Below are 22,963 nucleotides of genomic sequence, written 5' to 3'. Positions count from 1 at the left end.
CAATGGTGAACTCTAGCTTTTATGTAGGGAGAAAACACGTGATTTGGCCTGTAATCAAAACCAGATTTTTACGCACAGCACCATTCAGATCATACACATTTGTCAACCATGGATTTCCAGAATCGTGTAGGAAGCAAGACAGGTGGTGGTGGTGTTGCAAGCGCCTCAGAAAGCAATGTCAATCGTCGTGAACGTCTTCGAAAGCTGGCCCTCGAAACCATCGACATTAGCAAAGATCCCTACTTTATGAAAAACCACTTGGGATCTTACGAATGTAAATTATGTTTGACACTACACACCAACGAAGGATCGTACCTTGCCCACACACAAGGAAAGAAGCATCAGACCAACTTGGCACGAAGAGCTGCTCGTGATGCTCAGGATGCGTCTAATGCACCTACAGTCACTGGACCCAACCAAGGTCCATTGCAAGCTCGACGTAACATCATCAAGATCGGTCGACCGGGTTACAAAGTCACAAAGGTGAGAGATCCAGTCACTCGCCAGATGGGTCTCCTGTTCCAAGTCCAGTTACCTCAGATCGCAAACGACGTAACTCCACGACATCGTTTCATGTCTGCGTATGAGCAAAAGATTGAAGAACCTACCAAAACTCATCAGTATCTGCTGATTGCCGCAGAACCATACGAAACCATTTCATTCAAGGTGCAAAGCAAGGAAATCGATCAGAGTCAGGGAAAGTTCTGGACGTATTGGGATAAAGACTCTAAGCAATTTTCGCTGCAGTTCTTTTTCAAAAACCCTTCATTTGAGAATGAAAATATTGCACCAACGAATTAGATCTAGCAAATAGTTTATATCTTGCCACTGCATCTGTTTTAAAATCTTGTAATATAGTTCTGTTTCCACCCAAGCCAAGCCATCTTTATTTTGTGTTTACCTTTGAATGAGCTCATAGAGATCATGTTGCTACTTGACGACTGCGACAGTCAAAATATTTTGGACGTGGAGAAATACCCATCATAAAATTCGCTATGGCTGGCTAGCTTATTCATCATTCAAGGTTTATAATCAAACATCTGTCCATTTTCAGGTCGTTCAAAACACCGTGGTGGATTGATTGAACCTTGATTCAGTCGAAATTAAAATTGGGTATAACGGTGCGTTTCGTATTGTCACCGAAGGGTATTGTTTTAGTTACCCGCAAATATTCGGGAACAAGGTAAAATTAGAAAGATATGTTATAATTATGCCACGAGGTATCTGCATCCGACGAACTAGCAAGGCCAGTATGATCGTTGCAAGCCATGTAAGTACATCAACACAAGTTTCTGCTTGGCTACCTATACTTTGTTTTACTCATTGAGAATTTTTTTTTTTTGGGGGGTAGTTCTGCTTTACCGAGGGCACGAGAATACCCTTTTTGAAAATGCTTATCAAGCATACTGACATAGGAGAAAGTGGACGGTGATATGGGATGAAACGGATATATTTGTGCCAGGTAAGTCAGGGAACCAAAATTGTACAAAATTATTCTTTAAGCATCTATGGTTGAGAGTCAAGCTCGGAAGCCAACAATTGCTCCATTATCTATGGCTAAAACCTTAAGGAGATGTATTAAAATACATATGCATGCATAACAATGAAAAGGCCAATGCTGGTGGCCATGAACAAGGAGACGGAGAGAAACACATCCTGTCCGTAAATTTGTTTTCGGGGGAAGCTCCTCGGTGATATTGGTGCCTATTTATATAAGCCAATCTGAATGCCAAGTATAAACGTAGTGTTTTCCTACTCTCGTAACTTCTTCAACATCCTCTTCTATTCATAACAGTATGTCCATCAAGTCCATCTGCTGCATTGGTGCTGGCTACGTTGGCGGACCTACTTGTGCTGTCATCGCCTACAAGTGCCACGATATTAAGGTCACCATCGTCGATCTCAATCAAGCTCGTATTGATGCCTGGAACAGCGATAAGCTACCTATCTACGAACCAGGATTGGAGGAAGTAGTCATGGCAAGACGAGGTAAAAACTTGTTCTTCACCACCGACGTCGATAAAGGCATTCAAGAGGCCGACTTGATCTTCGTCTCTGTCAACACTCCTACCAAGAAGTCCGGTTTGGGCGCTGGTATGGCTGCTGACTTGGCTTACATTGAAGCTGCTACTCGTCGCATTGCTCAAGTTTCCAAGAGCTCCAAGATCGTTGTGGAAAAGTCAACTGTGCCCTGTAGAACCGCTCAATCCATGCGCACTATTTTGGATGCCAACTGCACAGAGAACATCCGATTTGACATTTTATCCAACCCTGAATTTTTGGCCGAGGGTACAGCTATCAAGGATTTGATGAACCCTGACCGTGTCTTGATTGGTGCTTTGCAAACACCCGAGGGAATCAAGGCACAAAACGCTCTTGTCAGTGTTTACAACCATTGGGTCCCAATAGACCGCTGCATCACCACCAACTTGTGGTCTTCCGAACTTTCCAAGTTGGCTGCTAATGCCATGTTGGCACAACGCATTTCCTCCATCAACGCCCTCTCCGCCATTTGCGAAGCTACTGGTGCTGATGTTGATGAAGTTGCTTATGCCTGTGGTCGTGACTCACGGTTGGGCTCCAAATTCCTCAAGGCATCTGTTGGTTTCGGAGGCAGCTGTTTCCAGAAGGATATTTTGAACTTGGTATATCTGTCAACGCAGTTGAATTTACCTGAAGTTGCTGCCTATTGGAAGCAAGTCGTAGATATGAACGAATATCAAAAGAAGCGATTTGTCCAGCGTATCATATCCACTTTGTTCAACACCATCACCAACAAGAAGATTGCTGTCCTTGGCTTTGCCTTCAAGAAGGATACCGGTGACACTCGTGAATCAGCCGCCATTACCTTGATCAAGGACTTTATTCAAGAACATGCTCGCGTTGCCATCTATGACCCCAAGGTCGAACATGAGCAAATCATGATGGACTTGACTGAGCCTGGCGTGTTGGACAACCGAAAGCAAGTCGAACAACATGTTCAAATTTGCGGCAGTGCTATGGAGGCTGCCGACGGTGCTGATGCATTGATTATCTGCACAGAATGGGATGAGTTCAAGGATACAAACCTCGACTATAGCCAGATCTACGAGAAAATGCATAAGCCTGCTTTCTTGTTCGATGGTCGTCTCATTCTTGATGCTCCTAAGCTTCGAGGCATGGGATTCAAAGTCCAGGTCATCGGTAAGACCGAGCTTGCTGGCACTGCATAGATTAATCAACGTATAGTCCTTATAATAAAAAAGAAGAGTTGGTGTGAGCAGTTTTATAAAACCTCTGTGTTAAAACATTCCTATGCTGCGGTGGCAGTAATAGAGCGCGGCAGTGACAGACTTCTTTCAATATTCAAAACGTTGCATTTTAGTTTATTTTCAGGTTTTTTTTTCTTTTCTTTGCTATGCTTGCATTCCAGCGTCAAGAAATAGCGTGTATATACAGTATTGTGCAACAGAGTCTGCGCCAATGCTGGATGATATGTAATTGACGCAAGCCTTGTCGCAAAAAACAGTATGTAATTCTATGAAAGTGCCTTGGTGGGTGGGTGTACGGTATGTTGTATTGTTAGTGGTGCAAATGAAGCAATTAACGCTTGACCCTGTAAAAAGAAAGAAAAGAAAAAACATGCATTCAGTACTTTCATTCAACCTTCTAAAACATTTGCAAAAGTCTGCTTTTCTTACCAGGTGTACTTGGCACGAGCGCCCTTCTGACCTTCCTTCTTACGTTCAACAACTCTTGGATCTCGAGTAACACATCCAGCTGCAAAATTTTCAAGAATGAGAAAAAGAGAATATGTGTCATGCGTATAACATCCCTATATACTGTACCTTTTCGGAGAGTTGGCTTCAACTCAGGGTCATGAACAAGCAGAGCTTTACCAAGACCAAGCTTGATGGCTTGAGCTTGGCCAGTGGAACCACCACCTTCAACAACAATCCATGCGTTGAATTTTCCAAGAGTGCTAGTGCATTCAAATGGCCAGGTGACTTCTTCTCTATCGACAAGGCGGTTGAAGTATGCGCCAAGTTCTTGTCCATTGACCATGATTTTGCCTTCTCCCTCAACTACATAGCATCGAGCGCTGGACTCCTTTCTTCGGCCGACTGCAAAGGATCGGCCCAAATCATCCAACTCTTTTCGCTTGATTTGTGTCTGCTGAGCCGAGTCAAATCGAGTATACTTGGACAATTCACTTTCGACTTGTACAGGCAAAGGCTTTGGCAGCGATGCGAGCATGTTGAGCTGTGTGACAATCTTTCTCCATTGTGAGGTGGTGAGCGGGATACCCAAGAATTCAGACATCTTATCTCGAAGCTTCCAGGTATACACTTGGTTGGAAGGCTCGGCTTCAGATGCAAGATCGGATGGTAAGACAGCAGCAGTGCTGGCTTGTTGTTGTGGCTTATTGTGAAGCTTGTACATGGCATTCAACTCAATGAGGAGGTCATTGTACTTGTAGTTGCCGGTAAAGTATGAAAGTGAGTCAGGCTTTTCTCGGTAGGCGAGCATGTCTTCCTGAGAGTTGGTGGCAGCACTGTAGGTTGAAGCATTGCGAATTGTTCGGCAGGCGATGGGGGCCAATAGATTGACTTTAGAGGTGGTGTGGACAATGGCAGCTCTTGAAAAGGCGGACAAAGTGCCGCGAAGGAGGGTCGAGGCCATGTTGTCCTATAAAATTAAGTAAGAGTTATTTCAAGGAGCAACTGGGATATTTGTTGAATACCTCTCGTTGACGTCCAAGCCACCCATAATTTCAGTGATTTCACTGACAAAAATATCTGATTTTTTGGCTATTCGCTTAAAGAGAGAGGTGCCCATATTTTAGCACAATGGCCATTGTATGATTATATTTACTATTAAAAGCTTCACATATTAATTCTTCATTACTAGTTAGCTAGTAACCTGGGGGGCCTCTTAGCCGTGTTGTGATGAAGTGAGAGGTGCCTACGTGACTGCGTTTCATCTGTGTCGGTGCTGAATTCGCACTTCGTCCAACTTTTTTTTTTAAGATACGAATTGCAAAGAGACACACATATTCACCACACCTAATTCTAAAATGAGGGCAAAGCGACAAAAAGTATATAAGCGTGCAATGCACTCCTATCAAACTGCATTTGGATTCCGAACACCATACCAAATTCTACGTACGTTAAGCAGCAAGATCTATACCCACTCCATTCGACTTGAATTGCTAACATATTGTCATTCTACTAGTTGACGGTGACTTCGTACAAGAAGGTCTTAATAACAAAATTTATATGAAAGATATTTTACCAAGCACACTAATGGGACCAACCAAACAGCGTAAGTCTATCAAGACCATTAAGGATCAATCATAGAGTACGGTTAAATTGACATGATGGTTACAGTTATCACGTCGTGCGCTATCGCAGAGTTACGAAGCAAAGGAGATGATTTTAGTGGAGCGGTTATAGCATCCAAGCGATTTGAACGAAGACGATGCAAGCACGTTGAGCCGGTATCAAGCGCACAATGCATCAAGGAGATCATTGACAAGGACAACCCGCATAATTACTGTATTGCTAGCCAAGATGCCGACCTTCGAAAATTTCTCCGCAGCGTGCCTGGAGTTCCACTGATTCATATCAACCGCAGCGTCGTCGTGCTAGAACCACCCAGCAAGGCTACCAAGAACAAAATGGCACAACTTGAAAAAGCGAAAACCTTACCCAATGAGAAGGAACTTTCCTTCATGAAGAAGAAGAAAAAGGAGTTGAAGGATCAACAGAAGAAGGCGGTAACGCCAGGTGAAAACGGTGAAGCGAAGGAAGAAGCAGCCTCCAAGAAGCGAAAGAGAAAGGGACCCAAGCAGCCCAATCCATTGAGTATGAAAAAGAAGAAAAAGCAGCCACCACCGCCGCCAAAGGCAAAGACAACCACCCAAGGTGAAAACACCGATAATTAGAAGCCACGATACCAAAGAAATAGAGGGTTTTAATTAGCAGACGTTAGTAAAGCTGAGAATTTTAGATGAGGAGATACGCTGGCCGTAACGTACAGATGTTTGTCATGAAGTGAACTTGATTGGATGCAGTATTTGTCACTGTAAGCGTGGGTGACTTTTTCAAGGTCCGTCTTCCCAGCATCACCATTTATAAAAGTTTGGTTGCTGTCATCTTTACTTCATGTGCAAATCCTTCAAAGAGACATGTTAAAATCCATTTCCTCCACATATTTGAAGCGCTGCCTTAATAAGCCGGTGACACAGCGTCCTTCTTTCTCACAGTACTACAGAATGATCACCACAGCTACCATTCCAAAGGTGAGTGGGTTTACGGGTCAGGAGATATTCACTTAGTCATAAGCTTAAACGCCCGCCATAGCTCAAAGATCCCAGCCTTTTACGAAACGCGGCTTTCATTAATAACAAGTGGGTCCAAGCCAAGAATGCTGAAACGTTCGCTGTCACAGGTAAGTAGTTAAAAGCGTGATTTTTCGGTATGCAATGCAATGACTAACAATAGCGTCATAGACCCGGCCACCGGTGAGGAAATCGGTAAAGTCCCGGATATGGGCGTAGAAGATGCAAAGGAAGCCATTGATATTGCATCAGCGTCATTTAAGACATGGTCCCGAACGACGGCAAAGGAGCGCCATGATTTGATGAAGAAGTGGTATGACGCCATGATGGCGAATCAAGAAGACTTGGCTACCATCTTGACCTGGGAGAACGGCAAGTCTCTCGCTGAATCCCGGGGAGAAATTATCTACGGTTCCTCCTTCATCGAATGGTTTGCTGAAGAAGCTGTCCGGTCCTATGGTGCTGTCATCCCTAACAACGTGGCCAGCCAAAGATATATCACCATTAAGCAACCTGTTGGTGTGGTCGGTATCATTACCCCTTGGAGTAAGTAGAATAATGTGAAACATATTCAGTGCACATTGGTCTCACCACTCTTTTGTTTCCAGATTTCCCTAATGCTATGATTACTCGTAAAGTGGGAGCTGCTCTTGCTGCCGGATGTACCGTGGTCATTAAGCCAGGTGCTGAAACCCCATTCTCCGCCCTGGCTTTGTGCGAACTTGCTGAGCGAGTTGGCATTCCCGCTGGTGTCATCAACATTGTCACCACCGACGCCCACGTTAAAGATATTGGTACTGAGCTGACCACCAACCCTATCATCAAAAAGATTTCTTTCACTGGTTCGGTAAGGTTTACGTTTTAGTTACTTTATATGGATGGGCGGGATCTAATGGTAAACTTTATAGACGGCTGTTGGAAAACTTCTTATGAAGCAATCATCAGACACGATGAAGAAGATTTCCATGGAACTCGGTGGAAATGCACCGTTTATTGTGTTTGACGATGCGGATGTTGATGCTGCCGTCGAAGGAGCGATTGCATCCAAGTTCCGAGGCACAGGCCAAACTTGCGTGTGCGCTAACCGAATGTATGTGCAAAAAGGCATTTATCCCGAGTTCGCATCCCGACTCGCAGAGAAGGTAGCCCAATTCCGCATAGGTCATGGATTCGATAAAGAAACCAACTTTGGACCTTTGATCAACCATGCAGCTGTCAAGAAAGTGACCACATTGGTGGACGATGCTGTTTCCAAAGGTGGCGAGCTGCTCGTGGGAGGCAAGCATGCCGGCGGTAACTTCTATGAGCCTACTGTTATTTCAGGTATGACCAAGGAAATGAGAATTGCAACTGAAGAAATCTTTGGACCTGTGGCTGGACTCTTTGAATTCGAAACTGAAGACGAAGTCATTGAACTTGCCAACAATACCCAATTTGGCCTTGCTGGTTATTTCTTCTCCCGGGATGTTGGTCGTGTCTGGCGTGTTGCTGAGAAGCTCGAAGTAGGTATCGTCGGTGCCAACTCTGGTATAGTCTCCAACTGCTACACTCCCTTCGGTGGAGTCAAGGAGAGCGGTATGGGCCGCGAAGGATCTTTATATGGAATTTCCGATTACCAGAACATCAAGTATATCAATATGGGAGGCATTCAATAGGAATCCCCCAAATTAGTAAATAAAGAATAAAAGTAAACCTCCAGTTGACAAAGAAACACTGTAAGTGCTGTGGCATTTATGTAAAGGAACATGTGCATATTCACTATACAGTATAAGACAACGTGCTTCTCTTATGTAAGAAGGGACTCATCTATCAGATCACTTTTAGTTAACGGGCCCTGGCCATCCAGCCGTTGTACCACAGATACACCGCATATTTTTTTCTACACTGAGAACATATTTTCAGCCGACATTAACACCATTCTTTAAACTTCTCCTCATTCTTCCATTTGCAATCTGGGAAAATGATGCTCTATAGACTGGTAGTTTTGGGCGATGGAGGCGTTGGCAAGGTAAAATCTCGGATGGGCAGCGAGATCCGAGGTGCATCTAGACTAATCTTGAAATGTCTACTGCTTTATTAGACAGCGCTGACGATTCAACTCTGTTTGAATCACTTTGTAGGTAAGTCACCCAACCAATTTGCTTAGCATGGATGGACTGGAAACACCTGATTTTCCATGTTGATCGCAAGGGGGTGGTGATTATGACCCCAATTTTTGTTCCTGACCTTTGCAATTTTTCCCTCCACCCAATCTTTTCTTTCTCTTGTAGAGGTAACCGTTTTTAAAAGCTATTTGGACCTCCGCAACGTCCGCCACTCATCCATTCCCGCTCTGATAATGATCGATTAATCCGAAAATACTTTTTAAATTAGACATACGACCCTACTATTGAAGATTCATACCGAAAACAAGTGGTTATAGATGATCAAGCATGTGTTTTAGAAGTACTGGATACAGCAGGCCAAGGTATGTAATGCACCCAACATTTCGGGCATGTTATAAAGAGGCTTCTTTGGCACACCAATTCTGGTGGTCGATCGCAGTATCATCCTCCCACGGAAACACAAGATATTGTGCGGCAATTCATTTTTTTTTGGGCGGAACGTTCAACTGGGGGAGGGGCTTTCGCTTGGCAGATTCAAAAATAATTAATTGATCGTCCATTCATCGTCTGACCCTCTTTGTTTTATTTAAAAAAAAAAAAATTCATAGAGGAATATACCGCACTGCGCGATCAATGGATACGAGATGGCGAAGGTTTTCTGGTAGTCTACTCAATCACAAGCCGAGCAACGTTTGACAGGGTACAAGGGTTCCGCGACCAAATTATTCGAGTAAAAGATGCTGATGACGAGGAAGTGCCATTAATGCTGGTTGGTAACAAGTGCGACAAAGTGACGGAACGAGAAGTATCTAGAGACGAAGGAGCAGCGATGGCACGGAAAATACGATGCGATTTCATTGAAACAAGCGCTAAAACGTGCGTCAATGTAGAACGATCATTTTACAGCGTTGTAAAATTAATCCGTAGCCAGCGTGACGGTCAGAAGAAACAAAAGAAGAACAAGTGCACCTTAATGTAATGGAAGCTTCGATCAATGACGTAGTACAGCAAACTCCCACTTTATATATACACTTCCTTTCCCTTTTCACTTTTACTTTCCTCACCTCCTCTCTTCTTGTAAAACCCTCTTCAAAGCAATGGGCAAAGCTCAAAGTAAATTAAGTCCAGAGCAACTAAGCGAATTGCAGAAATCAACCAGATGTATGTTGTGTTTTTCACGAACAGTAATGTCAGCCCCAGTCAAATCATTAGGCAATGACTAACAACTACTTTTCATACCAATACTAGTTGATAAGAAAGAGTTACAGCAATGGTAAATACAGCCCCCATATCCCGTGTAGTTCCTACAAAGGCTTGTATATCCTAATTTCGTCAATGTCGTCTCTCTGTTATTTCATATTAGGTATAAAGGCTTTCTCAAGGACTGCCCCACCGGCCAACTCGACAAGACCGAGTTCCAAAAGATCTATAAACAATTTTTTCCGTTCGGTGATCCGTCCAAGTTTGCAGATTATGTATTCAATGTATTCGATTCCGACAAGAACGGCACCATCGACTTTACCGAGTTCATATGTGCACTTTCAGTAACTAGTCGAGGTGAACTGGACGAGAAGTTGGTTTGTACGTATGATGGGTTTTTGAATGGGCATACTCGGAGGCTTTCAACTGACACATTCTCATCCTGCGTTCCTCTACCTTTTGAAACTCTACATTTGCAGGGGCGTTCCAGGTAAGAATGAAATTGATTTGCAAAACTTCGCATGGATCGTGAGAAAGCTTTCCTAATCAGTCACTCTTAGTTGTACGATATTGATAATGATGGATATATCACCCGTGGGGAAATGCTGAGGATCGTTGATGCTATCTATAAAATGGTTGGATCTATGGTGAAATTACCAGAAGATGAGGATACGCCAGAGAAAAGAGTCGATAAGATATTCCAGTTAATGGATACCAACAAAGACGGAAAGCTGAGTATGGAGGAGTTCAGAGAAGGTTCTAAACAAGACCCTACCATCGTCCAAGCGCTGAACCTTTATGATGGATTGGTTTAAATCACGTGCCCCCTTCCTACTTCTCAAATTACCCCCAATACCACTTTGTAAACCACCCATTCCTTTTTTTCCTTCAAAAAATCTTGCCTTAACTCAACCCATTTCTTTGTGTTCCACATATTGGATTGGTTCTGAATGGCGTCATCTCTATTAGCCATTGTGTTGGTTATTAGCTCAACGCGTGGTCACCACTATGTATTTAGTTACCCTCCCGATCCGCAAAGGAAGCAGAGTCATAAACAATCTGAACCTACCTCGTCTGAAAATGTGTATGGTATAGCATGGCGGCAGCAACAACATCAGCAGCAAAACGAACAGCAGCAGCAGCACCATGATTCTCACAGCCAATTTGAAGGTAGAGACTCCATTTTCGGTATCGACACTGGTTTTCTGGCAGACGCATTGGCTCCCAAATCTCCATTAAGAGACAGAAAGTTTCAAATGACCATTGACGATCTGACCTTTGTTGGTCACCCTATCAGTCTCACGGCCGACGACCACCAGCAACAAGCTCAGCAACAACCTTCACAGCAGAAAAAGTGGCAATCCAATGATGATGGTAACGGGCATAGGCGAACTAGTAAAGGCTCTAACCCGGCCGTGGACGACTCCCACTCTTCATCTCACATTACCCAGTTTCATGTCGTGTTCGTCATCAGCCCGCCAGATCTTGAACTCAATAATCAGGTCGATATATTGTATGACCATATTATCAAGAGATACACCACTGCACTTCGGTATGAACAGCTCCGATGCGAGTATGTGAAACGCGAGGCTGATAAAGTTCTGGCTATCAAGGAAGAAGCTACCAACCACGGAACTCCTTATTCGCAAGTGATGTTATCGATTCTGGCCGAGTCATCTCTTGCTCGGGACATCAAGCACATCTTTACCAGCTTGTCTTCCAACTCCATTGCTCATGTCATTGTCAACGATTTTATCGACTTGTCACTTCAATTGCCCGTGGTTGGAAACCAACAAAAGCTGTCCATGATGTTACAGTATCCTGGCGCTACTAATCCCGTGAATGAATCTGTGGCTAGCATCTATGTTGGAGCCTATGAATACGACAAATACCCCGTTCTGTGCCCATACCATACGCTCTTGCTTTTGGAGGATCCAGAAGAAGTGTTGAAAAGTATGCCTCTAGACTCCAATCCAACCTTGGTACAGCTCGTTCAAATTTTGACACCAACGCAGAACCTGCAAGAATTGCATTTATTGCTGGACTGCTCACTGGCGCAAATTTACCGTCTGGCCGCCCATCTTATTTACTGGCGAAAAGCGAAACTTATCCATCCCATTCATGCACGAAACGTCTACGCCATTTCGCCTGTCGCTAAAATGGAAAAGTAAGTGTTCAGTAACTAGTACAATGAAAGCTCGGTTTCTAATGCACGGTGCTTTTTCATTTTAGTTTCAAAGAGCTGGAAGCTGATTTCAAGTCTCATGTTCCTGGCCTGGATCTTCCAACGTTACTATCCGAGCTTTCTTCTACTCGGCCATTATACATGATCACTCCATCGAAAGAATTACGCCAGCAGTATTGCGTTGCCATCATGTATCTACTGAGATTTGACCTGGTCATTCAGTTGCATATGTATTTGGTATTACTCCCAATCCCTAAGGAGGTATCCCCGACGTCGACATCAGACGATCAGCTTGGGTCTAGCCCCACGGACGACTGGCTTAAGCGATTTGCATCGGATAAAGCGCCTCGTGAAGTCGCAGATTTATTTCAAAGGTAAGGGTGGGAAAACTTGGATTGAAATCTTTTGGAAAGTGAGGAATCAGAGGGTTTCTAAGAACATTTTAATTTCTGACATTGCTTCTGTGGCAAATTTTTCACAGGCTGGTTCCTTATCTCAATGGTCGGCATCCTATGGATGAAATTGTGTTTCGAGAAGGCATCACGCGCAAGCAACTCAGCCTTGTTCTCAAGTATTATGCCGACTATATCGTCACCTTGTACCATTACGCTAATTAATCGGTATGTAGTATGGAGTTGGTAACATACACACATTCTGCGGTGCCATTATTGATATTTCATTTGTAAATTACAGTGAAGCGAGAATCGTAGTTGGTTTATGTACAGATTATGAACGAGTTCCAAAGCTAGTCATTGGCTTGTATCGTTTTTGTAACCCTTGCGGATCAACTGTGCTAACGCGATGAGATGCATTGTCCAACCTCGCAGAGGTGACCTGAACAAAGTATCGTCGTTTGCAAGCAAATGCCTGTGCCACGCGGTCCATCCATTTGTTAGTCGTAGCATCTCTAGCTTTAAATACCCTTGATATTATTGAAACACGATCGCCTTCCAGTGCTTTCATCAACTCCCACTTGGTTTCATCCATCCTAAACACAATCCTTGTAAATATATATAATGTAACAACACGAGCGGCATTTTCTTTGCGTACCTTTCTCGTTTTTCTCCCGCAGCTATTGTGATCTGGCTAAAGATGTCGTTGGGGAAAACAATTTGCCATTTCGTTGCTATGGTGCTTTCCATGTAATTGTTAAGCTGACAGAGTAAGATGTCAGTAGGTCGTTTTCAATTGTGTTCACAAGTTACAATTTCGCCACTTTACCTCTTCAACATCACGAATCATGCCTTCCAGAACTTCCGGATTGTCCACCAATTCTTCAGCACTGATCGTCACATACCCTCCTGGTGATCCGCAATAGCTTTAGTATGTGAACTCTGGTTTCTCGTCTTCCTTTTATACATACCACTGCGCTCAGGGAACACTTCTGTACTTGGCATCGCGGTCACAATTAGATCAGGGTAACCAAACAATAGGAATTGAACGCCGAGACGCTTCATCATCTCCAACCGCCGTATAGTTCCATTTGGAAAATCCCGGCAATGGATCTGCAGAATTGACAATGGCTCGAAACATAAGCATGCAAGGCTAGAAAGGGCTGTAAAGATGCAAATTTGGCCTTACCAGAACGGTGTGCAAATTAGGGTCCATGGGGTTGTTGGTTATTCTGTATCCAGCGTTTTGTGCGGCATACATCACCTTACTTGCCTCAGGCCGTTCATCCACAATGAGGATGGATTTGCCAGATGGAATGGTTAGGACCTAGGATATAGAGGATTAAGGTCACCAGTTGAAAATTGGAATTAACTTTACTCTTCCTACGTACCTGGCTCGGTAAAGCGTACATGCGCATGACCATATGCCATTCATACACACTACTCATATCAAAGGCTTGTCCATTACGTAAATTAGCGGGATAGGAAGGGACATTAGGGTATATGCTGGGCAGTGCGATGTGAACGAAGAACAGGGATGTTTTGAGGGACGCATCAATGTCTGCGTTCAACACCAAAGGGAATGTACATGGTACCACAGCAAAGGAGTATTGAGGTGACAGTGAGACTAATCCAGCCTATTGCACCACAACAGCGTCAGATATAACCGTATAACAGAACCACTTTCCCTGAATCAAGATGACTTACCACGTTGTTGATGGACAGCAGGTTCCTCAGCTTGCCATATGGAACACTGACGACAGGAAAACTGAGAGCAAAGATATGCGGAGGAGAGCGTATGTAGTCTGCAAGGTGCTGTTGCGAGAAGTACGAGGTAATACTTAATTCGGGTCGATGACACGTAACAGATCGCATCTCTTCCACTACCGCTGTATAATTAATCGCCTTCAAATTGACGTCCTGTAGTGTATAGTTTCCCCATCGAACGTTGCCATGCCACAACACATATTTGTCCTGTGCTCGGTTTTGCGGAATAGCTTTTGTCGTTGTTGGCGGCATTGGATGAGTTGGAGGAGGTGGTGGTGCTGGTGGTGCTGATGCAGAGTGTGATGATGGGCGAGCATTACCAGCAGTTCCATGGTGTGATCCAGTCCTTGATAAACCTCTGTCAGAGTGAGATCGACTAGAGGTTTTTCTGGGATCCGACCTATATTGTCGATCGTTGTTTGGTTCATTTCGTGGTACAGACCTTGAAGATGATGTACCAGTCGGGTGATGATGGGTTGGGTTTCCCTCATTTGTACGCAACGTTTCCCGTGATGAATGGCTGGTCGTGCGTTTACGAGAGTTACGTGAAATCAAGTCTGTTAAAGAATCGAAGCTCCTCGTATGTTTAGCTTGAAACCGAAACGAGATGTTGTCAGTCGAAAAGCTCTCATCAAACCCTTGAAGGCTTTTGGCTTACATGCTTGATGAGCCATATCTAACTTCATGTGTATGTTCACTTTAAAAGAAGTTGGTGTTGTTGACTTACAATGCTTTATTTCCGACGCACTTGAACTTGAGCTTTCTGATAGTCCTAGTGACCGGTGGTGCTGCAAAATGAAACTTGAGCAAACCGCATTTTTTCATGACTCGTACATTATTTTCTTCTTTTAACATTGTGTTCTTACCAACGCATTAATTTTTGAATTCACTGTATCACTGCCTGCAGCTGATGCTTGACGCTTGTGAGATCTTTCTTCATTGACACCAGGTTTTGTTTGTATTGGTATGGTGGACGATACTGCCTCAGTTGTTGTTGGTGATGTTACGATTGTCTCTGTATTTGATGGTATATCATAGTTTGTTTGAGAGGGGCTTTCCTTTTGGAGTACAGCTAGCCCTGGTTTTGCCTGTTCGAATTGGATTGATTGACGATGATCTTCTTCTAACATAGGGCTAGGTAATGGCGTTTTATTCAATGTGCCATTCTCATTAGAGTTCGTCACTTCATTCACTGAGTTTTCTTTATCGTTGATGGAAGAACCTTCTGAAGTGTGACGTTTTGAAGGGTAATCTGAGTGTGATGGAGTCGCAAGGTGTGGTGATGGTATACTAGGGGAAGCTTTCCTCTTGATTGTTTCCGTGCTAGAGGTTGACAATGGCCAGTCGCCTGAATCATCTGATCCAGCTTCTTTTCCAAATGAAAAAAAAGATTTCAAAGCTTTCTTTGGCGGAAGACGTCGTTTTTTTGACAGAAATAGTGGTTCTTCGTCGTCACTAGAGACGGAGTCAGTGCGTCCATTGGTGCCCGAGTGTTTGATGTTGGATTCGCTTTTCCTGGCGCCAATACTGCATTGTGATTATCTAACATTAGTTACTGTAAAAGCCTGGAGCTATTGCATGTTATACTCTAGGAAAAAACTGTCAATAACGAAGCGCTCATTCGACGGTGTTGCCATGAGTAGAACGAATGGGGGATCAACTCACCACCTCTTTTTGCCATCAGTCCACTTGGCAGGATGCCGATTTTCGCTTTCCGTCACTTTGTTGTCCCCTGATTTATCTAGTCGTAAGTTTTTATTGCGGTCATCCGCATTCATGCTGCTACCAAACAATCAATGATCGATAGCAGCAAAACAAAAGGAGTGCGAAGACTTAAAATACTGATTCCCAAATTTACACCCAAAAAATTAACATAACTCGAAATAAACGAAACATAATGAAAATGGAACGAACATTATACTAAATAGTGTGTCATCTCTCAAGGTGAGTGATTATAATTGTGTGATGATTTGTGTTTAATATGTCTAAAGCATACTATCAGTGGCAAAAAGGATCTCTTGCGAGCGTCCATGCAAATGGGGATCGAAATAGCTTTCATATGCAAAGATAGTGCTATATGGAAGTAGTACTACACGTTAAGCATTGCTGAACTTTTGATATCTTTAATCTGTAAACGTAAGCTTGATATACAGATCATAAATAATATCAGCTCAAATACTCCTCTCTGATATCTAGCAATTTTTCATTGTCTGCCTGTGAAGGCCAAACAAGTCACACCTTTTGGCGCCGACCGCCTTGCGAGTTGTGCTTTTGCTGGGATCATGATTCGCAAACTCGGAAAAGAAGTCAGCAGAGTCGGCTTTGGAGGCTTTCGAGTGAACAATGCAGCTCATGGCACAGCTCTCCGAAAGGCCATCACCTCCGGAATCAACCTGATCGATACAGCTGCCAATTTCGAAAAAGGCTAGTATAGTAAAACTCGTGCCTGGACTGAAGCGTTCAGCCCTCATTAACCGTACAATGCAAAACAGGTGCTTCAGAAACCATTATTGGCAATACTGTTCAAGACATGATATCTAAAGGAGAGGTTTCTCGCGATGTAAGTAAGGCTCTTACCTGGGTCACAATGTTTTTCCCTCCTACTAATATGAGCCGGCATTAGAGTCTTACAATAGTATCCAAATCAGGATATCTCCTGGAAGACGACGTAGAGAAGTTGGATGCATCAAAGGATTTCGTACAAGTACGCGACAAAAATTATCACTCAATTTCACCGCGTGTGTTGGAAATGCAGATCTCACAGTCTCTTGATCGATTGCGTACGAACAAACTGGATATATTCATGATCAATGCACCAGAGAGGATGCTGATGGCGCAGAAAAGAGTGAGTATTTGAATAGTATGCGAATGATGTTGAATTGGGCGCTGATTACTGCATATGCTACAACAGGCGTATTCTCCTGCTCAGCTGTACAAAGACATAGAAGTCGCCTTTCAGCATCTCGATACAGAAGTCGCGAAAGGTAAAATTTATATGGATGAGAGGTTTCCATTTAATTTGTTTCTTACCTCCATTTCATGGATTTAGGTCGCATAAGTGGTTATGGAATATGCTCCAACACGTTAGCGGATCCACAAGCAGCCGATCATGTTTCCTTGCCGAAGATTATTGAAGCATGCGCTAAACGAGACAATTTGGTAGCCGTCGAGACTCCTTTCAACTTTTTTGAACGACAGGCATTAGTGCAGCCACATGGCATCACCGTTGCCGATGTATGCGACAAGCATCAGTTGTTTTTGATGACCAATCGACCCTTAACTGCAATATATCAAGGTCAAATTCGACCCTTTGTCAATCATACCTTTGGAGATGGAACGGCTCAAGGTAGAGTGGTTGTGGAAGGAAGCCTGGAGAAAGAAGTATAGTTCACCGTTCTTACTGTGTGCTTTTTTCGAATAGCTGAGCATGCTGTGATGGAGAAGATGTCCAAGTCACTGGAAATGCTTACCACTATGGAATCGGATTTGATGTCTGAATGTAAGCAAGACATACTACATTCAAAGTAAATTGAATTTGCACGGCTAATTGGTCCTTTTTAACAGTGCCAATAGAACAAGATGCTTTGGCGACCAAGTTCATTTGGGCACAGGTCATATCAGAAAACCTTTCAAAGCTATCTCAAAATCATTTTGCCGCAAAACACTTTTTAGAAAACACAGTGCTTATCTCCCTGAAGAGGGATGTCAAAGCTTTACTAGCCTATGCTGAGACGTTGGATGAACCCGAGGCTCTGCCAACGTTCCAGGAATGGACAGCAGAATACCAAAAGGTACGCCTGAGTGTTTATAAAGCGAGGAACTGTATGCTCATCTACTAATGACTTGTTCGATAGGTGACTGCTGAGCTGTGTGGCCATCTCATTGACTATGCCTATGTTGATTGCTTGCGGAAAAACAATGATCTCGACAGAATATTGAGCGCTGTATGCCCGCTTTTGAATGAGCCAGAACACACCTACTCTTCAATCTCAGTTAAAATGCTACGTATTGCTCTGGCGAATGAACAAATCGGCTCAGTGTTGACTGGTATGAGACAGGATATCTATGTGGATGATGCGCTGAAAGCTTTGGAATGGCACAAGGAATATCCATTACATGAGACAGATTTGGAGGACTTGTGGCGAGTGCCTTTTCATTAATAAAACGATCAAGTTACATAGTGGTTAATAGAAGATGTAACGAGACCTTGATGCGATACCATTCAGAACTAAGTGGGTGGAATAGAGCATATCTGTGATTATTTCTTACAGTCAAGTGAAGCGCAGCAACTAATTTATGTCCGCACCTAGCAGCCATATGATCTAGTAGCAAAACGTTAAAACGTAGGTATACTTTCAGCACTAGAGCTAACCACAGCTTTATTTATTTTCAGCGTTCAGCTAGTCGTTTTACGTTATGGGACCTAAATTGGTCTCTCTTCATCTATGATTCACCAATATACGTCGAATTTTCGATGAAAAAAAGCGGAAGTTCGACGACGACGGCGCATTTGAATCAGTCCAAGTCATCGCTTTCGGGCTTATCACCTAGCCATATTCTTTCAAGCTCGATGTTGACCTTTGGAAATAGCCTTTTAAACTCCAGTTCTTCCATCTGGCAGCATTGGAGTCGGTAGCACAGTTTGATTGGTTTTCCTCCGCCTGTCTGCATATCTTCGCCGTATACTAATACCAAAAGAAGTGACCTGATATCATGTACGATAACGAGCTCCACAGATAATATGGTTTGATCTTCAAATGCTTCTCCCACTGTGAAGAGCTCGTCTATACCTAGAGATCGACCTTTGGCGAAGCTCATTTTTCTCCAGTCATTCAGATTATGCAATACCCGCTTTGCATCTTCTTCGTTAACAAATTGGACCTCAAAACACATTCCAAAATGACTGACATTGATTGGAGCTGAGGCCCTTGTACACTTTGCAATCAAATGGTTCGATTCGTCAATAGCTGGTAAGTAGTGATGAAGCGGCTCTCCACCGGTGTGGAAGCTCAAGAATGATAGATCGCCTTTCTGGATAGCCAACTGATGCAATAGCCTTGTACGAGATCGAAGCCCCTCGCCATATGCTAATGTCAAGTCAATAGAAAATATTCCAACCAAAGCATAGGCCCTATCTTCTTCACGTGTTGTCTGCCGAGCATCCATTCTTGCCAATATCTCAGCAGCATTTCCTTGTCGATAATATAGATGAAGGTCAAGAGTACACAGGTCTTGGTTTTGCTCAATGGCTAATTCTTGTATTGTGGCGAGCTTTCCATCCTTTGATATTCCACAGAGGATTCCAGCTGCAGCACCTTCCTGTAGACACCAGCCTCTGCTGCTCCATTTAGAAAGTGAAGTACCTGAATCCAAGACAACAGCGGCGCAGTTGGCATACCACTTGTACATTGAACGAATTACTTCATCAAGCTCCGACAGATTTGACTTGTCGATGCAAATTGTGTCCATCCATACATATCGCGTATGTTTTCGTAACGTGTTGTATATACGACCTAGTTTTCCTGACATCTTGCTAATTTGTTTACGTTGAGATTGTTTTAGTTTCATCACATCCTGATATCTGACTTCGGTCTTTCTCCATCTATGTGTTATGAACACAACCTTTGTGACTTCAATATCGTTCACTAGCTTATCTTGCTTCAAATCCCATACTCGGTTTACGATGTATTGATGTCGCTTTCGCCATACATTTATTCCAACCGCTTTAGCAGCGGCTACTGGCGAGAGTGGACGATGATTAGACTGTGTATGACAAGGGCACAAGTATCGATTGCGTATCTGCCAGTCGCTAAAAATGCTGTTGGATGGCAACACCTTTTGAATGGGATCCAGTTCAACACCGCAAATTGCCATAACTAGTTTTTCAACAAGTCCATCACCACCAGTCATACTGAGAATACTAAGACCTGCTATCAATATGGCATGCAGGTCAACTGCAAGATTTTGCTCTGATCCTCCAATTAGATCCGAAAATGCCTCTTGACTAGGGCGAAGACTTGACCTTCTACATACATATACTGCGTCAATGAAGTTTAGGTATGGTTCTTTCGCTTTGTGCCAGGTTGGTACGGACAGATATGTGTTCTTTGGAGGAATTTGCACAATCAAGCGACCTGATTCTCGAATGATACCTTTCATCTTGTCAAAATGAGACGTCCACTTCGGAGGCTTCATGTCGATACATCTGTCCGACTCCAACATGAAAAAAAATTTGGACACAAAGAATCTCGCACCAACGCAATCAAGCAAGGATTGAATAATTGCTATAGCACGTTTTTCAACTGATGTCGTTTCGGACGGATTCGATGATTGTGCAGATGGAGCTGTTCCTGAGGATGTACTCTCATCGTCTTTAATATCAATGTCCGGAAACTTTTCCAATTGAAGGCTCTTAAAATGCGGAAAACCGTGACCATATTTGTGACTTGTGTGGTTCATCCATCTTTCGTTACCATTGTTGGCTAAGTAGACAATTAACGGGACTATAGGTGAATATTGAAAAAGGAACGCTAAAATTCACATGTAAAGAACCATTACCTTCAAGCTCGTCGTTTAAGTTATGGCAATATTCCTTCAGTACGACATTGATTGAGTTTAGTTTGCTGCTATCATCATCCACACTTGCTGATGTTATATTCAAAAAGATGCTTTTCTTTTCTAAAGGTTGAGCAGAGGACTTGGATAATTCTTCTCGCAATGTGGGATAGCTCTTTTCTAATGCTTGAGATACTTCTACATCTTCAGGGTTAGCACCAGCTGCAATAAGAAGTTTAATTACAGCAATAAATTGCCAGTCATTGTAGCCTGCTCGCGAGTCAGTGATCTGAACAGCATGCGTCAGTAGGTTGTCAGGACCATGAGAGTCGTGAACAGAAGCTCCACTTTCGAGGAATGCGTTAACTAGATATGAATTCATCATTTCCACAGCAAGATAAAACGGGGTTTTCCCAAAGTCGTTTTTGGAATTAATGTTCGCACCTCGTTTCATTATTAGAGAGCATTGTTCGTTGAGGCTCCTATAAGTCGCTAAATGCAAGGCGGTATTCCCTTTGTTATTTTTTGAATTAACATCAGCATGCCGCTCCAACAATAATGAGATTAGTTTCGAGTTACTTTCTTCGATTGCAATATGTAACGCTGTTGATTCTGTCGCATAGGTTTTTGCATCAATATCAATTCCGTTGTCAATCAAAAGGTTTACCAATGGGAATGCCTCTTTTTCTACTGCGATATGAAGAGCTGTTTCACCTCTATCGTTTTTGGCATTGATATCCACTCCTCGCTGAAGCAGTATGTCGACTACTTCACAATGTCCACTTCTGGTAGCATAGTGAAGTGCTGTATTACTGTCATCGTCAATTGAATGAATATTACAACCACAGTTCAGCAAGAAACATAATGCTGTGATTTCACCGAGGGATGAGTAATATTGCAGGATGGTGTGATTTCGATTTGTAATGTTTTTGGCTTCTATGTTAGCGCCAAAATGAAGCAGCATAGATATCACCTCAGGATAGCGATATGCTAATGACAGCAATGGCTGTCCATCGTCATTGCACATATTGATATCTGCACCAATGTCCAAAAGGTAAGAGATCACACGAACCTTTCCATGTTGGGATGCTCTATGTAGCATTGTATTAATATAGAGACGTCTATCCTCGTCATTGCAAAGCGTGTCCAATATTCTCTTGACCAGAGTGACTTGTCCGAAGTCTGCCGCTAGATATAGAAGATGCGAAGGATTGTTCCCATACCTGCGTAATCTTTGCCCTGCAAGTTCTAATTGGTCTACTACGTCAAAATGGCCATTCTTCATAGCTACTTGAATTGGTGTGTGTCCATCTTCGTTTTTAGCATCAATATTGGCTGTATGCTTGATTAAACTAGTCACGATGATGGCATGGTTGAATTCTGCAGCCAAATGAAGAGCGGTATCACCATGATTCGTTGTAGCTTCAATGTTTGCTTTCTTTTGCAGTAGTAACTCAAGTATGGCTAAGTAGCCATATTTCGCTGATTGGTGTAAAGAATTTAATGAATGCTTATCAGTTGCTTCTATGTTGGCTTCCTTTTCGACCAATAAAGAAACCACATCCAGACGATTTCTGAACACAGCTACCAATAAGGGAGTTTCACCGTTCACATTAGTAGTTTCAAAAGCCGCGTCATGGTTTATCAGCAGGTCTACTACTTCGGTGTGTTCATTAGCTGCAGCAAAATGGAGTGCGGTATTTAGTATCTTATTCCTTGCGTCAACAGTTGCACCATGATCGATTAGCAGTTCTACTACTTCTTTGCGTCCACTATCTGCAGCCAAGTGAAGTGGAGTATCTGAATTCTCGTCTCTTGCGTTAACAGCCGCACCATGCCTTATTAACAGGTCTACTACTTCTTTGTGGCCATTCCTTGCAGTCCAATGAAGTGCGGTATTTGATGTCTTATTTCTTGCGTCGACAGTCGCGCCACGCTCGATTAGAAGGTCTACTACTTCTTTGTACCCCATCATTGCAGCCCAGAAAAGTGCAGTATTTAGTGTCTTATTTCTTGCGTCAACAGACGCGCCGTGCCTTATTAACAGGTCTACTACTTCTTTGTGTCCATTCCTTGCAGCAATCTGAAGCGTGGTATCCAAATCCTCGTCTCTTGCGTCAACAGCCGCGCCATGCGTTATCAGCAAGTCTACTACTTCTTTGTGTCCCTTCGTTACAGCTAAGTGAAGTGCAGTCTTTAGTGCCTTATTTCTTGCGTCAACAGACGCGCCATTCTGTATCAGCAGGTCTACTACTTCTTTGTATCCATTCCTTGCAGCAAGCTGAAGTGTGGTGTCCAAATCCTCGTCACTTGCGTCAACAGCCGCGCCATGCTTTATCAGAAAGTCTACTACTTCTTTGTGTCCCTTCATTGCAGCTAAATGAAGTGCAGTGTTTAGTGTCTTATTTCTTGCGTCAACAGCCGCATCATGTTTGAT

General features: G+C 43.2%; 12 protein-coding genes across 12 annotated transcripts; 8 read left to right on the top strand and 4 right to left on the bottom strand.

Moving 5' to 3' along the window:
• Window positions 1-4: 4 nt before the first annotated feature.
• On the top strand, window positions 5-999 carry K450DRAFT_256896 (uncharacterized protein). The gene has a single exon (XM_051591576.1). The coding sequence runs from the start codon at window positions 109-111 to the stop codon at window positions 799-801; it is 693 nt and encodes a 230-aa protein (XP_051441478.1). The 5' UTR covers window positions 5-108; the 3' UTR covers window positions 802-999.
• A 745-nt stretch (window positions 1,000-1,744) lies between these two features.
• K450DRAFT_256895 (uncharacterized protein) lies at window positions 1,745-3,275 on the top strand. Its single transcript, XM_051591575.1, has one exon. The coding sequence runs from the start codon at window positions 1,797-1,799 to the stop codon at window positions 3,210-3,212; it is 1,416 nt and encodes a 471-aa protein (XP_051441477.1). The 5' UTR covers window positions 1,745-1,796; the 3' UTR covers window positions 3,213-3,275.
• Window positions 3,276-3,309: 34 nt separating this feature from the next.
• K450DRAFT_256891 (uncharacterized protein) lies at window positions 3,310-4,704 on the bottom strand. The gene is made up of 3 exons (XM_051591574.1): window positions 3,828-4,704; window positions 3,681-3,759; window positions 3,310-3,595 (listed from the first exon to the last, which is right to left on the bottom strand). The coding sequence occupies exons 1-3, from the start codon at window positions 4,660-4,662 to the stop codon at window positions 3,583-3,585; spliced, it is 927 nt and encodes a 308-aa protein (XP_051441476.1). The 5' UTR covers window positions 4,663-4,704; the 3' UTR covers window positions 3,310-3,582.
• A 352-nt stretch (window positions 4,705-5,056) lies between these two features.
• On the top strand, window positions 5,057-5,866 carry K450DRAFT_166382 (uncharacterized protein; the record flags this gene model as incomplete). Its single annotated transcript, XM_051584057.1, has 4 exons — window positions 5,057-5,144; window positions 5,215-5,304; window positions 5,370-5,758; window positions 5,816-5,866. Coding segments are annotated over 4 exons (618 nt in total), but the record flags the coding sequence as incomplete, so codon positions are not given.
• A 246-nt stretch (window positions 5,867-6,112) lies between these two features.
• Window positions 6,113-8,035, top strand: K450DRAFT_256887 (uncharacterized protein). The gene is made up of 4 exons (XM_051591573.1): window positions 6,113-6,283; window positions 6,345-6,868; window positions 6,931-7,169; window positions 7,231-8,035. The coding sequence occupies exons 2-4, from the start codon at window positions 6,472-6,474 to the stop codon at window positions 7,975-7,977; spliced, it is 1,383 nt and encodes a 460-aa protein (XP_051441474.1). The 5' UTR covers window positions 6,113-6,283; window positions 6,345-6,471; the 3' UTR covers window positions 7,978-8,035.
• Window positions 8,036-8,282: 247 nt separating this feature from the next.
• On the top strand, window positions 8,283-9,406 carry K450DRAFT_266672 (uncharacterized protein; the record flags this gene model as incomplete). The annotated part of the gene is made up of 4 exons (XM_051592814.1): window positions 8,283-8,330; window positions 8,403-8,438; window positions 8,696-8,789; window positions 9,036-9,406. The coding sequence occupies 4 exons, from the start codon at window positions 8,283-8,285 to the stop codon at window positions 9,404-9,406; spliced, it is 549 nt and encodes a 182-aa protein (XP_051441473.1).
• Window positions 9,407-9,524: 118 nt separating this feature from the next.
• Window positions 9,525-10,442, top strand: K450DRAFT_179212 (uncharacterized protein; the record flags this gene model as incomplete). The annotated part of the gene is made up of 5 exons (XM_051584309.1): window positions 9,525-9,588; window positions 9,676-9,700; window positions 9,791-10,008; window positions 10,107-10,117; window positions 10,188-10,442. The coding sequence occupies 5 exons, from the start codon at window positions 9,525-9,527 to the stop codon at window positions 10,440-10,442; spliced, it is 573 nt and encodes a 190-aa protein (XP_051441472.1).
• Window positions 10,184-12,432, top strand: K450DRAFT_256861 (uncharacterized protein; the record flags this gene model as incomplete). Its single annotated transcript, XM_051591572.1, has 3 exons — window positions 10,184-11,794; window positions 11,860-12,186; window positions 12,294-12,432. The coding sequence occupies exons 1-3, from the start codon at window positions 10,578-10,580 to the stop codon at window positions 12,427-12,429; spliced, it is 1,680 nt and encodes a 559-aa protein (XP_051441471.1). The 5' UTR covers window positions 10,184-10,577.
• On the bottom strand, window positions 12,220-15,792 carry K450DRAFT_283447 (uncharacterized protein). Its single transcript, XM_051593477.1, has 10 exons — window positions 15,637-15,792; window positions 14,838-15,498; window positions 14,699-14,759; window positions 13,912-14,624; window positions 13,596-13,841; window positions 13,394-13,531; window positions 13,176-13,317; window positions 13,034-13,113; window positions 12,863-12,966; window positions 12,220-12,800 (listed from the first exon to the last, which is right to left on the bottom strand). Exons 1-10 carry the CDS (start codon window positions 15,747-15,749, stop codon window positions 12,539-12,541), a joined length of 2,520 nt encoding a protein of 839 aa, XP_051441470.1. The 5' UTR covers window positions 15,750-15,792; the 3' UTR covers window positions 12,220-12,538.
• Window positions 15,793-15,993: 201 nt separating this feature from the next.
• Window positions 15,994-18,203, top strand: K450DRAFT_256852 (uncharacterized protein). The gene is made up of 8 exons (XM_051591571.1): window positions 15,994-16,395; window positions 16,464-16,531; window positions 16,595-16,816; window positions 16,883-16,955; window positions 17,021-17,317; window positions 17,393-17,470; window positions 17,536-17,762; window positions 17,826-18,203. The coding sequence occupies exons 1-8, from the start codon at window positions 16,254-16,256 to the stop codon at window positions 18,129-18,131; spliced, it is 1,413 nt and encodes a 470-aa protein (XP_051441469.1). The 5' UTR covers window positions 15,994-16,253; the 3' UTR covers window positions 18,132-18,203.
• A 162-nt stretch (window positions 18,204-18,365) lies between these two features.
• K450DRAFT_256849 (uncharacterized protein) lies at window positions 18,366-19,466 on the bottom strand. Its single transcript, XM_051591570.1, has one exon. The coding sequence runs from the start codon at window positions 19,438-19,440 to the stop codon at window positions 18,487-18,489; it is 954 nt and encodes a 317-aa protein (XP_051441468.1). The 5' UTR covers window positions 19,441-19,466; the 3' UTR covers window positions 18,366-18,486.
• A 3,029-nt stretch (window positions 19,467-22,495) lies between these two features.
• Window positions 22,496-22,938, bottom strand: K450DRAFT_122665 (uncharacterized protein). Its single transcript, XM_051583945.1, has 2 exons — window positions 22,759-22,938; window positions 22,496-22,661 (listed from the first exon to the last, which is right to left on the bottom strand). Exons 1-2 carry the CDS (start codon window positions 22,895-22,897, stop codon window positions 22,579-22,581), a joined length of 222 nt encoding a protein of 73 aa, XP_051441467.1. The 5' UTR covers window positions 22,898-22,938; the 3' UTR covers window positions 22,496-22,578.
• Between the last annotated feature and the right edge of the window lie 25 nt (window positions 22,939-22,963).

The sequence above is a fragment of the Umbelopsis ramanniana genome (genome assembly GCF_025399195.1).
Source record: "Umbelopsis ramanniana AG unplaced genomic scaffold K450scaffold_64, whole genome shotgun sequence".
In the NCBI taxonomy this organism is placed as follows: domain Eukaryota; kingdom Fungi; phylum Mucoromycota; class Umbelopsidomycetes; order Umbelopsidales; family Umbelopsidaceae; genus Umbelopsis; species Umbelopsis ramanniana.
Note: the sequence above shows the minus strand (reverse complement) of the source record. Positions and strands in the feature narration are given on the sequence as shown.

What these genes read in the sequence shown, in the direction of transcription:
- K450DRAFT_256887 (XM_051591573.1), top strand. Translation starts at nt 6,472, where the DNA reads ATGACTAACAATAGCGTCATAGACCCGGCCACCGGTGAGGAAATCGGT. An exon ending in CGGTATCATTACCCCTTGGA is followed by an intron (nt 6,869 to 6,930) that starts GTAAGTAGAATA and finishes TTTTGTTTCCAG; the next exon opens with ATTTCCCTAATGCTATGATT. An exon ending in AGATTTCTTTCACTGGTTCG is followed by an intron (nt 7,170 to 7,230) that starts GTAAGGTTTACG and finishes TAAACTTTATAG; the next exon opens with ACGGCTGTTGGAAAACTTCT.
- K450DRAFT_122665 (XM_051583945.1), bottom strand. Translation starts at nt 22,897, where the DNA reads ATGAAGGGACACAAAGAAGTAGTAGACTTTCTGATAAAGCATGGCGCG. An exon ending in AGTAGACCTGCTGATACAGA is followed by an intron (nt 22,662 to 22,758) that starts ATGGCGCGTCTG and finishes CTTGCTGATAAC; the next exon opens with GCATGGCGCGGCTGTTGACG.
- K450DRAFT_256895 (XM_051591575.1), top strand. Translation starts at nt 1,797, where the DNA reads ATGTCCATCAAGTCCATCTGCTGCATTGGTGCTGGCTACGTTGGCGGA.
- K450DRAFT_256852 (XM_051591571.1), top strand. Translation starts at nt 16,254, where the DNA reads ATGATTCGCAAACTCGGAAAAGAAGTCAGCAGAGTCGGCTTTGGAGGC. An exon ending in CGATACAGAAGTCGCGAAAG is followed by an intron (nt 16,956 to 17,020) that starts GTAAAATTTATA and finishes TCATGGATTTAG; the next exon opens with GTCGCATAAGTGGTTATGGA. An exon ending in ATCGGATTTGATGTCTGAAT is followed by an intron (nt 17,471 to 17,535) that starts GTAAGCAAGACA and finishes CCTTTTTAACAG; the next exon opens with TGCCAATAGAACAAGATGCT.
- K450DRAFT_283447 (XM_051593477.1), bottom strand. Translation starts at nt 15,749, where the DNA reads ATGAATGCGGATGACCGCAATAAAAACTTACGACTAGATAAATCAGGG. An exon ending in ACTGATGGCAAAAAGAGGTG is followed by an intron (nt 15,499 to 15,636) that starts GTGAGTTGATCC and finishes ATCACAATGCAG; the next exon opens with TATTGGCGCCAGGAAAAGCG. An exon ending in CTAATTTGCACACCGTTCTG is followed by an intron (nt 13,318 to 13,393) that starts GTAAGGCCAAAT and finishes TCAATTCTGCAG; the next exon opens with ATCCATTGCCGGGATTTTCC.
- K450DRAFT_256896 (XM_051591576.1), top strand. Translation starts at nt 109, where the DNA reads ATGGATTTCCAGAATCGTGTAGGAAGCAAGACAGGTGGTGGTGGTGTT.
- K450DRAFT_256891 (XM_051591574.1), bottom strand. Translation starts at nt 4,662, where the DNA reads ATGGCCTCGACCCTCCTTCGCGGCACTTTGTCCGCCTTTTCAAGAGCT. An exon ending in GAAGCCAACTCTCCGAAAAG is followed by an intron (nt 3,760 to 3,827) that starts GTACAGTATATA and finishes AAAATTTTGCAG; the next exon opens with CTGGATGTGTTACTCGAGAT.
- K450DRAFT_256849 (XM_051591570.1), bottom strand. Translation starts at nt 19,440, where the DNA reads ATGGACACAATTTGCATCGACAAGTCAAATCTGTCGGAGCTTGATGAA.